Raw genomic sequence first — 17,658 nt, 5'->3', positions numbered from 1 at the left:
CAGGGATCTTACATTTTACCGAGGAGGTTCTTTTATACCTCCTTGAATTGATTATGTACAGTGAACGATGCACTCTCCTTAAAGTGATCATTTTGGTAAGACAAAAGAGGACACTAAGTGTCTTATATTTTCTCTCTCCTTTCTCCTTTTCCCTCAAAATGAAAAGGCTGATTTTCTCCAGTGTCGGCAGCATGCCTTTTATCATCTACCTCGGACACATCCTCTTATTCCTTACCCTCCTGCCTCCATCCATCAGAGAGAAGAATATTGGGTCAGTGTAAAGGAGTTAATGTGCCCGGTGATTTCGTTGGGAGAGTCATTAAATCCGGCTATCCCAAGGCACGGCCCTGAGGAACAAGTGCCATTAACGATGAAGCAAAACAGCTCAGGACGATAAAGTAGGCCCACTTCACGGCTGTCCTTTCTTTTCCATCAGGACTACGAAGGGCATCCCCCCTCTCAATGCTATTACCGTCTTACTGGGGCTTATCAAATTACCAGATACCACTAAAGCCGTGATATAAGCAAATTCAACCCCCTTCTGGTCCCGAGACCTTTTTCCCACGCGGTAAAAACCTGGTACACAGTTCAGCACAAATCGCATCTACAGCCGCTTATATAGTCTGGAAACATCATGTGCTTGTCATTGACACTGTATTAGTGAAATACTCACGATGAGAGTCAACAGAAAAAAAAAATCACGTGACTATTTTATTCTTGCAACTCTCATATTATCTCTGAATAATACATTGTCCTTTTTAAGACGTTCCCAATGGGATGGTGCCATCATGTCAACGCCCTTTTAGAACCCAAAGCGGCCACTGCCCCTAAAAAATTTTGCTGTCGCATGAAGATGTGAACAGAGAGAAATTGCCCAGATTGCGACGAAAATCGAGGCTTTGAGTGGAATTAATTTCCCTTTAAACTTTCTTGTGTCACCAAACGGAGCATTGAACTCGACGCCTCTGGCGAATGTTACGGTATGAGTCTCAGACGTGAAGCACAATAATATTCATTATTTGCAACGAATTTAAGATTGTGCTGTTGTTTTAATTTCGGTCATTATTTTGATACCTTAATAACATTTGTTTTACTTTTTTCAGACTCTCCTCCTCCCTTCGATATCATCTATCCTTCTCCAAACAATTCAATCGATAGACTTACATGGCTACGACACAGCTTCCATAATAAAGGGAATGCGTGATCAATATGATTACATCTGGACATCCCTCCGCCTAATCTCCAGGGGTATTTGATATTTCAATCACGCCTACCCCTTGAGGGAAAGCAAAAACAAAACTAGGTTCAATAGTCTCTCTCAGACACAGACAGATACGCACTCTCCCCTCTTTCCCTCTCTCCCCCTCTCTCTCTCTCTCTCTCTCTCTCACTCTCTCTCCCTTCGCTCCATCCGCTCTCCCCTCTATCATGTTTGCTTTACATTCTCTCTCTTCTTTTCTCACTCTTTTTCCTCTCCTTATATCTATCTATCTCTATCTTTCTATATTCATCTATCTATATATCCAAAATACATCAATCTCTGTCTATCTCTGTGTATCTCTATCTATCTATCTATCTATCTATCTATCTATCTATCTATGATATGTAATACATAATTGAAAGATATATATATTATACATATCTTTCAATTCATCCATCTATATATCTCATACATCTCTATCTATCTATCTATCCTGTCAATCTATCTATCTATCTATCTATCTATCTATCTATCTGTCTGTCAATCTATCTATCTATCTATCTATCTATCTATCTATCTATCTATGTATCTATCTATCATCTATCTATCGTGTGTACTTTAAAGTTGTCACGCTTGCTTCGTCAGGTATACACAGTATAGCATTACCATAGAGAGAGAGAGAGAGAAAATGGTGGGTTAGTCTACTCTTTTGCAGTACGAGTATTTTCTAGGATATGAATTCTTGCTCTTTACGACGAAAATATTTCCAAGTTGATATGTTCTTCTGGATGGAAGTGGCAAAAGGGGGACATCTAGAGCTGTTGATAAGTCACTTTTGGAAGAGCGAATACTCACAAAGAAGAGACTACCCTGAATACGTACGACAAATTTGGTGTTGTTAGTATGATCTTCATAATTAGTTCATAATCAATTCACGTTTTTCTTGCTTTCAACTCTGTTAAAAGAATTTATTTTTGGCGGTTATTCAATTACGGATCGCTCCTGCAAATTTCATAAAAATCGAAATAGCTTATCACATTGTAATAGTTATCGCGTGAAAAGTTATTTAGATTTTTATGAAATTTGCAGAAGAGATGTACGTATCGGAATAGGCGATTGTTATTCATTTTTGTGGTGTTTAAAATCGTGATCCGAATTTAGGGTTATTTTAAAAGGCGCGTGCGCATTTCTATGACGTCAGCATCTCTATAGATAGCCTTGACGGAAGTCTGCGTCCTCTTAGTGTTTGTAATTGTGATGTTATCGATTATCATTATCATTTTGTTGTTATTGTAACTATTAGAAAATAATCATTATCTTTTCACAAATATACTTACCACCACTGTTTTAGCTGGCATCATACTTTTTGTCATTACTACCATCAATGTCATCAGTATCATTATTATTGTAATCACCATTTTCCATATGAGCGACATTGCTTTCCCAAAATTAAGTCATTTCAATATTTTGAAAGATCTTTACTTTATTAAGAGAAGCACTAAAATGCTCGATTTTAATGCAGTTCACATGATTATATTTCAGAATTGGACTTGTGTCTGTAAAACAGGTTCGCCTGACCTTTCTGGTTGCCTAATCCCTGTTTGCGTGTACACGAAAGACCTCTTTTAAGTTCTCTCGTTATCCATCATTAGGTTAATACTTGTATGTTTCATCGGCGTCTCATGCGCCACGAGAAGTTTGGGCGAAGAGATAAACAGGGTGAAGAGACTCTCTCAACCACAGAGGAGAAGCAGAGAGAGGCCGGGTTAGAAACATACACAGATAGATTTATACAGAGAGAGAGAGGGGGGGGGGGGGGGGAGTGGGGAGAGAGAGAAGGAATATGCTTGTATGTATGTCTGTATTATTACAATTTAGTATAATCAGCCAATATGTTTATGTGAAAGATATGGACATCATGGATAGAGAAACAAAGAAAGGTAGAGGAACAGAGATGAAGAGAGGGAAATAATATTACACACACACACAGACAGACACACACAAACATGTAATCATATATTTAGTTATATACATATATTATGTATATCATATGTCATGCATACATACTAGTAATGTGTATATATATATATATATATATATATATATATATATATATATATATATATATGAAGGGAGAGAGGGAGACGAAGAGATGAAGAATTAGAGAGGTATATAGAGGATGAGAGGGAGAGAAAGGGGGAGAGATGGAGAGAAAGAGAAGAAAGGTAGCTCGCCGGATATGGTGCATGGAAGATGAGTAGGGGACGATAGATAGCTGGGCGAGTATTCCGCTCCATTTCCGCACTTGATCCGGTTGGTTGAAAGACCCGCGACAGATCACTGTGAATGACTTATGCATGCGTTTCCCGTGGCCCGCTCCAAACCCACTCCCTTCCAGTGGAGACGGCGTGGCAGGCGACATGGGCATAGAAGAACTGGTATCGGTGTCCGAATTCAATCTGGTTCCTGGCCGATGTATCGGGATGTAACCCGTGGAAGGTCCCTTAAAGGAGGAGATCTCCCACGGCGAATATGATTTTTGAATAAACCCATCATGATCATAAGATCGGTATCTCAGAAGCGAAGACTCTGAGGAACGATTAAGAATTGAGCCAAAAATCACTATAGACCTCTAAAACACATACATACTCACGGTTTCATCATACCACAACTTTTTGAAGAAGTTTATTGAACCCCTCAAGCACACATACACATCGACAGCCAAACTCGCACATTCTCTTCGTCCCATATGCGTTATTGGCAGTCTTAACTTCATGCATATAATACTTCTGAACTTCATACGCACACACACTCACATTCACAGTGTCTCACCCTTTCATCCTTTATACCATATCGTACATAATGTCTAAACAATGAAAACAAAGCACCACTTCGACACCCCATCAACCCCCCCCCCCCCTCACACACACACACATACACAGACAAGCGTCCATACATACTCTTAGTATTCATCTCTGGTATCATCCCGAAGATTTTGTCCTTTTTTCAGGGGTAGTCATTAATGTCTCGCACTTTGAATACTGAATGCAGATGACAACGAAGTGAAGGAATGTGCGATCAAGAACGCTTTTCACGTTACGCAAACAGATGGTGGCAAAACCAAATTGGCTTCCCTTTTCCGAGAGAAATAAAAGGTCTGCTTTGAAGGCAATAAAGGGACACATCAGGAAAGAGAGAAACGGCATTCTACATTCTTTAATCAAATGAAGAAACTCCGTCCGTGCGGTTCTCTCGCCTGTTGATTACATCAATATGAACTGTTTGTCAGTCGTGTCACGTGACTCTTTAAATATTGGCGAGGGGGACAACTGGCGAAAGCGAAGGCGCGAAAAAATGACATGAAGAAAAGCTAGCCAACATTCTATTTGCATCAGAGACGCCCCAATTTTGTTCAATATTGGATTTCCTCACAGCCGTACTGTCGTGCAGGTTTGTGCCGTTTGTGGAGCAGGAGCAGTGTTACGCCGAGCCCCATTGTCGTTTGTGATTCGAAGAGCTGGGTCAAGTTGTCCGTGAACCGAATAACACTTGGTCGAGATGTTAACCGGCTGCATCTTTACAGGCCGAGCTGTGTGCATGTCTGGAAAGATCATCATCATCATCATCTTCTTCTTCTTCTTCTTCTTCTTCTTCTTCTTCTTCTTCTTCTTCTTCTTTTTCTTTTCTTCTTCTTCTTCTTTTTTTTTTCTTCTTCTTCTTCTTCTTCTTTTTTTTTTTTCTTCTTCTTCTTCTTCTTCTTCTTCTTCTTCTTCTTCTTCTTCTTCTTCTTCTTCTTCTAGTTCCTCTCTCCTACTACTACTACTACTACTACTACTACTACTACTACTACTACTACTACTACTACTACTACTACTACTACCACTACTACTACTACTACCAGTACTTCTGCTTGTGGCATTAATTGATGATATGAGATTTACAGCCCTCACATTTCTGTTTAATGTGAGTCAGATGATATGATGTTGTCTGGCATTGAAGGCTATTATCTTGGGTCTGTGAGAGTCTTTGGTATTCGTCTGCTTTTAATAGCGTTCATTATCTTTATTTCTGAATTCCGTATCGTCAAGTACATACACATCACTCATCAAGCCCGCTGCAGACTGGTGTCCTATCTCATTAATGATCCACTATTAGTTTCGGCTTATTTTTTATTTCATCACAGCACCTGCGTCAGCCTTAGTCTGCTCTCCAGCAAGTCTTTGCCCGGTATAAGGTACAAGCACTCATACTATTCACATACGGAAGCTGCAAAACGCAACTCATATACAAATTCAGAAATCTGACATTAAGATGCAGCTCTTCCCGAATTCACGGAATATTTTTTCATTATATCATTGTAGTCATTGAATGCGAACTCTCAAGACTAACATCACTAAGATATAAAGTCAATGTGTTAGAAACAATAAGAATGCCATGCAAACGTCATGTGTGTGTGTGTGTGTGTGTCTGTCTGTCTGTCTGTCTGTCTGTCTGTGTGGCTGCGTGCATGATATAAAATATTAGCGTATACGGTGTATTCAATAAAACAATTTAGCGCAGTTTATTGTGAGCCATCGAAACCGAAGCGCAGAAATGAAGCATGATGACATTCTTCCTGATCTACTAGTAGGCCTATACGTTATTCCTGCGGTGTCTTTGTCTGGATTTCTAGGCCGTTTCGTCAAATCCAAAATATTTAAGTGTTAAAGATGGGATTATGATGACGCAGTGCCTATACTGCCGATACTATTGCTATTTCGAAAGGATTTTCAGATTTCTGTGCTAGTTTGGTGAAATGGTTGATTCAGAAAACGTTGAGATGATTATCTCCGCAATGAAATTGAGAAGTTTGTGTTTGCATTCATAATTCGTTCCATCTCTGTTATTTCTTGGACTTCAAAAGCCCAGTAGGTTTGAAATCTCTCTTGAAGGTCTTTTTTTTTTTGGGGGGGGGGCGAATGGGGGAGGAAGTAGGATCTACCGATGGCCTCTTTGATAAAATTTTTAAAATCAAATTTACACCACTCAAAAAATCAGGGCACGCATCAGTTTAATTGCAAGTTTTATATAGATATGTCTACATCCTTGTGACAAACTCTTCGTCGCCATTTGGTTGTGTTACTCTCGCGTGTCATTAAGAATTTGTTTTCATAACATTTCGTTGGTGAGAACCGCAGACTAGCAGCGCGCTTTGGATGTGCACTATATTATCATCTATGAAAAATCTTCAAATATTCTACGGATTTGATCCATACGGGAATTATCGATTGCTCATACCTGTAACGTAGGGTAGAAGGCGAGGTGCGTTGTGACGTGAATTACCCGTATTCACAATCACACCTCTGCTGGAGCACGCCAATATTGACGCAGACGACCAGTTAGCCGCGCCATCTTCTGCGAACGCCATTTCTTCCTGTCACCTTTTTAAAAGTTTCTTTTTTTATGTGTGTGTGTGTGTGTGTGTGTGTGTGTGTGTGTGTGTGTGTGTGTGTGTGTGTGTGTGTGTGTGTGTGTGTGTGTGTGTGTGTGTGTGCGCGTGTGTTGCTGGGGACTTTTTTGAGGAGCGGATGTAGCGCTATATTGTCTTTTTCATCTATGTTAGTAGAACATTTCTGAAGCGTTATAATTTGGTTTCAGGACATGCTGTTTCAAAGGAAAGTATCGTTTAAATCACTTTTCATACTCAACTGTGTCCGAATTATATCGGGGTTTTACGCAAAAGGGAGAATATTAACATAATACTACCTCCGAATAAGGCGATTATTGTGGAGACTATGGACGGCATTCACCTTTAGTGCACAACTTCTCATCTTTCATGATACAATCGAAATATCTCCTGGAGTACATTCACCTTCTTTTACGAACATCTTTTCTTATATCAATGTAAATTGAAAGTAGAAGCTAAAAGGAGCGGAATGTTGCCTAAACTCGATGGAAGTGTGTCATCTGTAATATTTTGAAAGGAAATAAAAGAAACATGATCAAAACAAGCCTAGTTGTTTTCCGAGGAGGATAGCCGTGACAAAGTTTCGAGAGTCGAGATGACACGCTTAAAGGTTGTCTCATCCTTTTCGCACTTTTCAATCAATTTCCACCAAACATTTTCATAAGAATCTATGTAGTATTAGAAGACTCTGAACTATATCTTACTCGTTTCTTTGTTTGTTATCTTTTATTGGATATGGCAATTCCCACTCCAAATCGCCATGCATCTATATGCAGAAAATGTCATTTTTCTTCAAAAATCAACCAAATATACAACCGATAATTGCTTAACCTCTCTCTGAAGTCAGAATATCGAGTGTGAAGTTTCACTGAATCTAATTTATATTGGATCCTAATCGTAGGTGTACAGAGAGAGATGATTCGATTAACTTCATTGTGATAGAAATAAGACCAAAGTGATATTTAATCTTACTTTGCATTCATATTGTGATCCTTTATAACACCTGCCTGAAGATATTTACCGCGCTGCATAGTAAGTAAGGGTCATCTATTTTCCGTTCATGCTATACTATCATATCAAAGATTATCATCAAGTCAATTAAAGGAAAAAAAATAACTTCTTAAGAGAGCACGCAAACAAAGACTTCTACCTGTAAATTGTCGTGATAATAAGTGGCATTTAACAGGGAAATCAGTCTATTTACGACGAAAATCGTGTTTAGGCTTCAAGATAATAATTCTTCGCCATTTTGAAAAGAGGGTAGACCTTTAGCAAAGAGGAAGAGAGAGAGAAAGAGAAGGGGAGAGGGAAAGGTGCTAATGGAAACTGGCTTAAACTGGATTATTAAGGCAAGCAGAGCAAGGAAATTTGGTTTCATCTGAAATAATCTTGCCCTCCAGGAAAGAAAAGTGAGCCTCGGCATTTGCGAAGAAAGAGAGAACGAGAGAGATGGTGGTACAGAGAGAGGGAGATATGGAGTGAGAGGGAGAGAGAGAGAGGGAGAGAAAGGAAGAGACAGAGGGGAGAGATACGAGGAGAGAGAGGGAAGATAAGAGTAGAAAATAATATAATCCAATAAAACTCGACTGCCCAAATAATTGACACAACCCGCGCATTAAGGTTGTTGCTCACCTAACAAACACCAGAGGCCCAATGGGGGAAGAATCCGATGGTCATTATTCGTGTTTAGCTTGAAGTCATAATACCTGTACAGGAAGGAATACGTTGGGTGTGTCATGCGTCTTCTTTCCACCTAAAACACTCAGCGAAAACAAATTCAATTGCAGGGGTGCGAATTTTAAACTAACACTCGATTCCACGGAGGCACTTGCATGTTGGCTTGCAGTAGCTTGCTGGCTAGTCTTTTGCAGAGAGAGCATCAAGTGGGAAAGTAGTTTGTTTCAAAAACATTTGTTAATATTGTTTATATACATGTACAATATACTTACATGGAATTCTCAAAAGTGAGAAAATATGAGATTCTAGAATCATTGAGATAACTAAAGTTCGCTGTGCCTTTGCTTCCATAACACAACCTTGTCCCCTTTCGCTATTGTACCGAACTTTAGATGGCGTTATTAAGACAGTTCTAACAAGTGGTTGTAATGAAATGGTTCGTACCATTTCACATTACACTGCATTATTTATAATATGATATACCTGTGTCATGTTGGAAGTTTTTGAGATTATCTGACGAACTTTTGTTTTTCACGTATTTCGTTGATCTTGGTTCAAATTTATGCCTTGCTGTGGCAATAAGAAGATAGGGTAAAGAAAAAAAATTGTTATAGATATATGTAATGGTTTCTTGCATTCGATCAATTATCTCTGTTATTTACAGGAAAATACTTACAATGTTTCTCATTCAAATATTTTGTACATGACTACTGCACTTTGCTATCGCTTATGCTTATCTATTTTGTGTAATGTTATGTCATCATTTTAAATCACTACACATGTTCCTCTTTGTCCTTTTTGCCTTTGAAATTTTTATTCAATTTGTATATGATTAAATGCAGAATTTAAACAAATAAACAAACAAGCATACAATATTGTTTTCCCCAGATTTCCCTTTCTCCCTCTCTCTCTCCCTCCCTCTCCATCTCTGTCTGTCTGTCTGCCTGTCTGTCTCTCTATTAATCTCAAACGCAAAACTTATTTATACAGAACAGCATAATTATGTTTGTTATGTTTGTTGAAAGAATTTATTAATGTAACTTTGTCAGATGTATTGGCAACTCTGACCCCTTATGTACGTATAAGAAAAAGATGTTTAGAGTAAAATATAGTATTTGGTAAATTGCAATTTTGTTGTTATAATTTGTTCTGTGGTATAATTTGTTTGTAAAGCGCATTGAAATTGTTTTCAAGTCTGAAATGCGCCGTATAAGAATTTGCTATTCTTATTCATTATCCATTTCCTGTCTACCCTTTTTACGGGGGGGGGGGGGGCAATATCGAATTCGTCGAAACTTTACAAACCTGAATGAAAGAGAAATGCGAAATAACGGATGACGTCAGTTAGTCAATAAGTAACAAACTTGGGACGGAGCCATCTCCACACGGCAAGGATTGCACGGCACTTACATTTTGAGCGAGCAACATTTCTGAACACTCCGAAAAAAAAAAGATGTGTCGTCTGGATACAAACGTTTGATTTTCATACATTATGCATAGTCTCATTTGACTAATTCCCCTCTTACAGTATTGTAAGAGTCAATCGTCGCGTCGCCATCTGAATCGCCGTCAAATCTTCCGTAGCACATTTGCGGCGACACAAGATTAAGGTTAGCACCTTTTTAGTCGACAAAAGTTCGTTATGTTCTATCCCCCCCCCCCCCCCCCCCCCCCCCCCCGCTAGCAGTAACTGGTGGAGAAACAGAGTGACTTCGGTGTTTGTCGAGTTAGTTGTGACATTTGCATTGGAATTCATGAAACAAAAGTTTATTTTCTGCGATCGGCAACGCAAAGGGCTTAGTTTTATGTATCTATATTTCGACTTTGTAGTTAAATGCTGTGCTTTCACGTAGTCACTGAGTTTATTTTCCCGGAGGTTAGTTAAAATAAGGCTACATTGCCTTCGCATTAACCATTTCGCCTTTTTATCAGCCACCTTGTTCTGCCATATATGTTCATGCTGTTGGCACATTTCTATGCATGCATGCTTTATCAATTGAAAATAAATGAATAAACTTACACCAATACTATGCTCGTGTTCACCTATCCCAGTCCATTTTGACGTGACATTGATCAAAACATTTTCTTGCTTTTGTTTTTATCAACGCGAAATGTCGCTTCTTCTATTTTTTCAAGAAGGAATATTTATGTATATATATCTTTTTTTTTTAATTCAGCTAATGTACATATCACGACCTTCCCCCATACAACAAGGTTATTCCCGAATTAAAAATAAAAAGAAGAGTAGCATACAGTAAGCATCACCTTGATCACGTGACCAATTCATTTTTTCAACATCCGATGATTTACCGACCCTCTGGCTGTTAGTGTGCCTTGTGAATCATCTTCTGATGCTGTCAAGAAACTAGTGACGTCATTTCACTTTTACTTGAAAATAGAACTTTCCTGAATAACAAATTTCTCGCATCTAACACTAAAATTGAAGGTTATATGCTCAAACGTTATAGCCATCAGATAAAGATGACCCTCTCGGTAAACTGGAATGCAATGTTGTCCCCCCCCCCCCTCCATTTCAAGGTCAATGATGATTTCCCATACCACATTCAAAACATTAATAACTATTGTATAACGTGAGCATGGTGAGGAGAAAGAAATCGATGTTCTGTAATACCACTTTTGCAAAGTTTCAAGCAATGTCATTTTATGGAGATGTACTCTGCAAGCTAGCCTCGTTCCTCTGTGTGTGTGTGTGTGTGTGTGTGTGTGTGTGTGTGTGTGTGTGCGTTTGCGTGTGTGTGGCCCTTGTGTGTATCTCTATTTATGCATGTGTGTGTGTGCATGTGTTGCATGTGTGTATGTGTGTCTCAGTGTGTGTCTGTGTGTTAGGACACAGTAGGATGGTCTATCGTAAGACAAGCCGGATGTAGGCTGACAACGCTTTTACTTCATTTAGAATTCCTGTCCCGTAGATGCGGAGAGCCGCCATCTCCGCTAAACGTGGATCAACAAAATGAAGGCTTCGAGTGTTGTTAGTGTTCGTACTTATGGTGGCGGGAGGGGGAGAGAAGAGTTTGAGTGAGAGAAGAAAAAGTTGAGGAAAATAAGAAGAAGTGCCTCTGACAGTTTCCCTGAAATCAGACCGATGAAATTCTCCCTCTTTACAAAGGTGGATCAATTCCTATAAATAGTCAGATCTAAATTCACCTTTTACTGCGACTTCACTATTTTGAATGTATCTTATGTAAGATGAATATGTTTGGACATTTTTTTATTTTTTTTTGGGGGGGGGGGAGCTCGTGTGTGTGTGTGTGTCACACATCTGTGATAACAGCGAGCTTCAGCTCTGCGACGCGAACGCTAAGACGACGCAACCTCCCGGGTTGAACAATTGAAACAGCTGCCTTGCGCATGTGCAGAACACCATTTTTAGCCTATGTAACGTCGTCTTTAGAGTTCGCGTCGCAGATCTAAAACTCGCTAATGGTGAAAATGATACTCGTAGATACAATCTAGTAGAATGCATGAGATGGTGTACATTTAACATTGTTTGTCTCCCTCTACCGTTACAGGCTGCCATGGATCGAAGGAAGAAGAGAAGTTGCTAGAAGATCTTGTGATCGAGGCTTACGAGTCCAACGTTCGCCCGGTTCGTAACGAGTCCGAGGCATTAACCGTCTACATGGGACTGTCCATATCACAGATCATAGACGTGGTACGTATTGAAGAGTACGCAATGTGCAAGAAATCCCTAGCCTATAGCTGGCCCATAGGTATAATATGACATGAAAAGATAGGGGAAAATGCTACGCCGAATGACAGTTATCCGGCCCATGTCTTTCTCTTTCTCATTTCAATCAATATGGTTAATTGTGTTTGTAGCCATTAGTCACTGCTCGCCATGCAGGCCTCCGCTTACCTTGTATGTATCTGCACGTTTTTGATTCTATACTGTAGCACCATTTTTTAAACCTAGTATTTCAAGTTCTTACAATGGCAATATTATGTCATATTATTCTTGTCAGAATAAAATACACCAAACCTAAAGAGATAGTATAGTATGGGAAGAGGTAAAAAATCAGCTTTTAACATTTTGTGAAATCTTGGAAAGCACTTAATGAAATGCTATGAAGCATACAATTCAAAGAGGAGTTCAAAGTTTATTATTTTTGAAGAAAATTGGCTTTGAAATGGCTGAGATATCCAAAAACAAAGTAAAACAAAGCCATTCTAATAAAAGGTCGGCTCACCTGTTACTAGGACCGCTTTGTTTTGGATATCTCAGCCATTTCAAAACCAATTTTCATCAAATAAACTGGGAATTTTTTTCTAGAATTGCACGTTTTTCATATTTCATTAGAGGTTTTTCATTATCAGAAAAGAAATCATCAAAAAATGCTGAAAACTTGAAGCCCCATCTCAACCGAAACTATACCATCCCTTTAAATCAAATAAAATGAATATCATGTTCAACAACATACGCAAATGAGCCGAAAATGTGATAACTCGGGATAACTTATTATCCAGAGAGAATCCATCTATGATCGTGAAATTCTCAGCAAGTTGTTTGCAGACGATCTCTGAAATACCGCAGACCGTTTTGTCAGGAAATAACTGCCTCCGAAGGCACCAAGCCGAGGAGAGCTGCTTCATTAATTCCAACTTCAAACCGGCATCCTCCAATCAGGAAAACCGCTCTCCCCTCCAAAGCATGGCTCTAAAGACACTCAGAAAGATTGATCAGTGGCTCTCGAGCAAATCCGACTTCAAATCAAGACTGAGTGTTTAAAGAGGATCGAGGACCAGGAGAAGAAAGAAGGGGGTGGGAAACACCAAGAGACCTATGAACAGTTTGAAAAAAAAAAGGGGGGAGACGAAATCATGAACAAATACCACTTAGGCACGAACCCTTAATGACTACCAGAGATTTCTGGGAACAAAAACAACGTCAGTGGCGACCTAATGCTTATGAGAAAGGCAGACTTTCCATCCACCATTATGCAGCATTCCTGGCCCAGGGGTGTTTCATTGGACCCCCTCGAGACATCGATCAAAATCTTGTTACAAAAATCACTGTTTCGAAAGATGAAATGACCTGTTTGCCTTCTTCTAGTCATCATGTGTTTCATATAGATAGATTGGTTATGAACAAATACATGGATGGATAGATAAATAGATATAGATAGAGAGCTATTTTATGATTTCTGATTTGAATAACGGTTCCACAAATACACAGCCCCGCTGATCAACGAGTGGGGATTGTTCGTGGAGCACACGTGAGGTAAATATGGATGTACAGTGTAGGCGTACTAGTCATGTCATCTTGAACTCCCCGCGAAGGGAGTCGTATAGTACTTTCCCTTGTATTCCTTGGGGATGTTTGTCGTGTGTGGATTTTTTTATTGCATATATCATTCTTTATTTGAGACCAAAGTGTCCCTCACCGTTCTTTATTACGCTGACATTTCGAATCAATCGCTTGGTGAGAATTTTCGCGCAGTTCAAATGAAACAATATCGTTTGCAGCTGTAATCTACAAAATACTCCTCAACCTATACTTGTGAAAAGGTGACCAACTTCGCGCGCCAAAACTGTGTCCAATAACACTGTAACGATTTCGTTTTCTCTTATTTGTATTGGACTTTGGCCTCTCTCATTCTCTATCCCTCTCTCTCTGTCTCTCTCTCTCTCTCTCTCTCTCTCTCTCTCTCTCTCTCTCTCTCTCTGTCTGTCTCTCTGGATTTCTTCTACTTATTCTCCTCCTATGACCACTGCTTCAGCCAGTCATGGAATGCATGCAGGATAAGAAGAGCATTACTGCGTCATATTGTTGCTATATCTACATTTTGATAATATAATAGTATTGTCTTTAAATCGTTCTTTATGTACTTCTTTGACTCGGATTTGAGGCTTACTCATGTTTCTTTAATCTGTCATCATCGGTGGGGAAAATGTCACGCTGGTGAGGTTACGTGTGTTAAAGGGATCGCATACTTTAAGTTGAGACCTATAACTTCAGGTTTTTAACTTTTTTGGTGAGATAACGAGAAACTTCTGATGGAATATGAAAGAGCATGTAATCCCAAGAGGGATTCAACGTTTATTTGATGAAAATTGGTCTTGAAATGGCTGAGATATCCAAAACAGATCAATCCTAATAAAAGGTAGGACCCACCCTTTCTTAGGATCTCTTTGTTTTACCTTATTTTGGATGTTTCAGCCATTCCAAAATCGATTTTCATTTAATTAACTTTGAATTCTTCTTAGAATGGTATGTTCTATACTATTTCATAAGCGGTTTCTTGGTATCTCGCAAAAAGTTAAAAGTCCAATCCTTATTTCCACCAATACTATACCATTTAATTTCCTTTAAGATAGCTTCGACTCAGTGCAGTTCCATTATGAATGCATCACGTAAGGTACCCGGACACCTAAGGTACACACTCAAGCATGCATGCGGGAAAGCATGATCAGTATCACAAGGGCTTGTGGACACACTTTCTCAACGTCATTGGCATTCGTAACAACCGTCAACTTGAGGCAATGTTAACAGTGGGACAGATTTATGGGTGACCCGATGCTTTAGACATTGTCGTACGTGTATCCTTCCCCGCCCGCAACCCTTTCGCAGACGGAATGCAGAAGTATCTGCGGCAAAAGAGAGTTGGTAGGACGTGTACGTGTCAGCAAGCATGTTTGCCATCCGCTGTGCGTTCCCGCCTTCGCTCGCACTCTCGCGGTTAACTCTCGAAAGAATCCAAGTGATTACGTTTTGACAGTTTCAATTCACGCGATGATAATGATGCTGTTTATTTCTTTTTTTTTCTTTCATCTGTAGTCTAAACAATGTGCCTTCGAATAGTCTTCATAAAAGTAAACATTTCGTTCGACCAGACCATGAAGGCACGAAGAGAGGGAACAGCTAGAACTCTTAGAGCTCGAGAGGTGCCATGTTTCATGGTAACCGCCCGCTATTTATCTGTTAAGTGACTGTTATTGACAGGATTGAGACACGGGGATGCTGAGGCATCCTAACTTGATTCCACTCCACCAATCGGGCTAATTAAGATGCTCTTGGCAGCTGCGCGGTATCGTGTTATAAACAAATGCGCGTCATTTTGACAATATTCGATACAATGAACATATACATTACGCGACGAGGACTATCGCGCGCGTACGACACGCAGGCTGGCCGGTTATCTCGCTGTATCATCCTCTGTATAATGTTTGGCCGCGTGTCTCTGATACCGCATCTGTTTGGAGGGATGTGGTTATCATATCAAATAAACAACTGTCTGCCGGGATATTCTTCCCCTTCGGTTAGGTTAGAGCGGATAACTGTCCAAACTAAAGCCGTCTGATCAAAGTAATGCCATTGACATGTCGCCTTCAGTTTTTAAGGATACAAAAACTGAAACAAGGTAAGACACAAAACTAAAGTCAACATAAAGTCAGTGAGTTTACTATACGGAGCAAAATTGTCATCTTTTATATTATTTTGTTCAAAGGAATCGGTAGTATCGTCGAATGAGATTTCGTTGTGACGAAATAATAATCTCTCCATTTCCTCTTCCCACCTTCCTTCTGAGGTACCCACATAATTACAAGCATAGTAATTTGATTGGTTACCTCCATTTTTCGCAGAACATGTTAATAAGTGTGCCTGTACAATCAATGTCTCGTCTTGTACTGATCATAGACATGATAGATATGGACATACTGTGATTTTTACTTCTGTGTATCATTCGAATGCATTTCCAATTTTACTAATTACTTTGCTTATTTTGTTGAGAAGAAAATGAAATAAAGTTGAATTGAATTAAATTGAATTAAACTGAATTGAATTGAATTGAACTGAATACATTTATATTCTGTTACAACCTCTCTTTTATTTGCGGGTCACTCTTCAACAGTATAGGTAAGGCCGCCCTCTATCCAGACAGTATCACATGGCTCGACGCTCAATCGCGAGCAGCTACTTCTATCGAAATAAAATCGAACAGTTCTTGGAAGCTTCAAGACCATCTGTGATGTCCAAGGAATGAGACCATGACCTAAGTGGGCTCAAATGACCACAAGAAGCCCTATGTGTGGTCTATTTAGCAGAGGGTCAGATTATACGGGGGGTCGATCGTAATAATCTACGATGGATAAGGAAAGTAAGGCGGAACGAAAATTTTGTCAGCTGATCAGAAGTTCCAGCTTTATGATTAGACGGAAAACATCAAGGTATCGATATCAAGACGCGTGTATGCTGGAAAGCCCTATGGATCGTAATCAAATCGCCATAAATCGAATGTTGTATCCACTGTAAGCAGAAGCAGAATCTAAAACTTGTCGATTCATGCCAGAATCGCACAGCTAGCGATATATTTTTTTTTCAATGCCTTCATTCCAGCAAGGGGGAAAATCTGTATTCCATTGAATATGCACCAGCAAGACCGAGTTGCTTTGGTTTTTGGCGCGACCGCATGATTGAACGCAAAAGTTATTTCATCATGATCGAAGAGAAAATGAAAGGACAAAAAAAGAGGGAAGTCTCCGTGGAACCTGTCGCGCTCGAAATGATTTCCGGCGCGATTGCGGCTACAACGATGCGGCTCCTGCCAGACCAACTTTCAGTTCGAGTTTGATAACCTATTGATTCAGCCTGGATCAACAAGGGGCCGGGCGTCATCAGCGGCGGAACGGTCGGAAGGCACTGAGCGCCGACCCCGTGGGGGCGGCCCCAATCGCCACACCTGCTCGGCTCGCGGCACGGAGCGTCGGCGCGAGTTCGCCTCGATTCGGCGACGTGCAGAGATCGATATTACCTTATTACAGGGCCGCGAATCAGGTCATGTAATTACTAGTACGCTAGATGCTAGCAGACATCACACTACCAAGCGACTGTGCATGTGTGTGGGAAGTTTGCTGTTTCCATTACGTTTGGTATTCAGACTCAGGAATCTGGGGTTTTAAAGGTTTTAAAGGGGAAATCCCCTTAAATTATGGTTGTTGTTTTAGCCACTCCACGCAGATTCATCTAATTTCTAAATCCATCTCTAGGACAATAATCACATGATCACATGAGATTTTTAAAAGAAAAGAAGAAAGTCGGTTGACACACATCAACATTTTGGAATAGTTGCTAATTGCCCCTACGACTGTTGTTACCTATACAAACAAAGAACGCGCACTGCCTGGCGGCTAAGCCGAGGTGTTTTACCAGATTTCAGTGTTTACTGTAATCAAGCGAATCTCAGTTCATGATTTTGTGATGATAACATAAGTTAAGCACCACATTTATCAGTGACTTCTTGCAATCAGTCTTTTAAGCTGTCGGAAGGAATCTTAATATCGTAGTTGTATATTTCAGAGTCAATCTGAAGTCCTT

At 39.8% G+C, this 17,658-nt stretch overlaps 1 protein-coding gene across 1 annotated transcript in view; it reads left to right on the top strand.

The window, feature by feature from the left end:
* The window catches only part of LOC139737293 (neuronal acetylcholine receptor subunit alpha-3-like), a 78,594-nt gene that overhangs the window by 45,889 nt on the left and 15,047 nt on the right, over window positions 1–17,658 (top strand). Inside the window, exon 2 of the mRNA XM_071647967.1 lies at window positions 11,855–11,997. Within this exon, the coding sequence (XP_071504068.1) occupies window positions 11,855–11,997 (143 nt within the window). The remainder of the gene's footprint in view (window positions 1–11,854; window positions 11,998–17,658) is intronic.

This window comes from Diadema antillarum, unplaced genomic scaffold (genome assembly GCF_040938485.1).
Source record: "Diadema antillarum isolate AM-2024a unplaced genomic scaffold, OU_Dant_1.0 seq00000688_RagTag, whole genome shotgun sequence".
Classification (NCBI taxonomy): Eukaryota; Metazoa; Echinodermata; class Echinoidea; order Diadematoida; family Diadematidae; genus Diadema; species Diadema antillarum.
The sequence above is the reverse complement of the archived record's forward strand: the minus strand, read 5'-3'. Positions and strand labels throughout refer to the sequence as shown.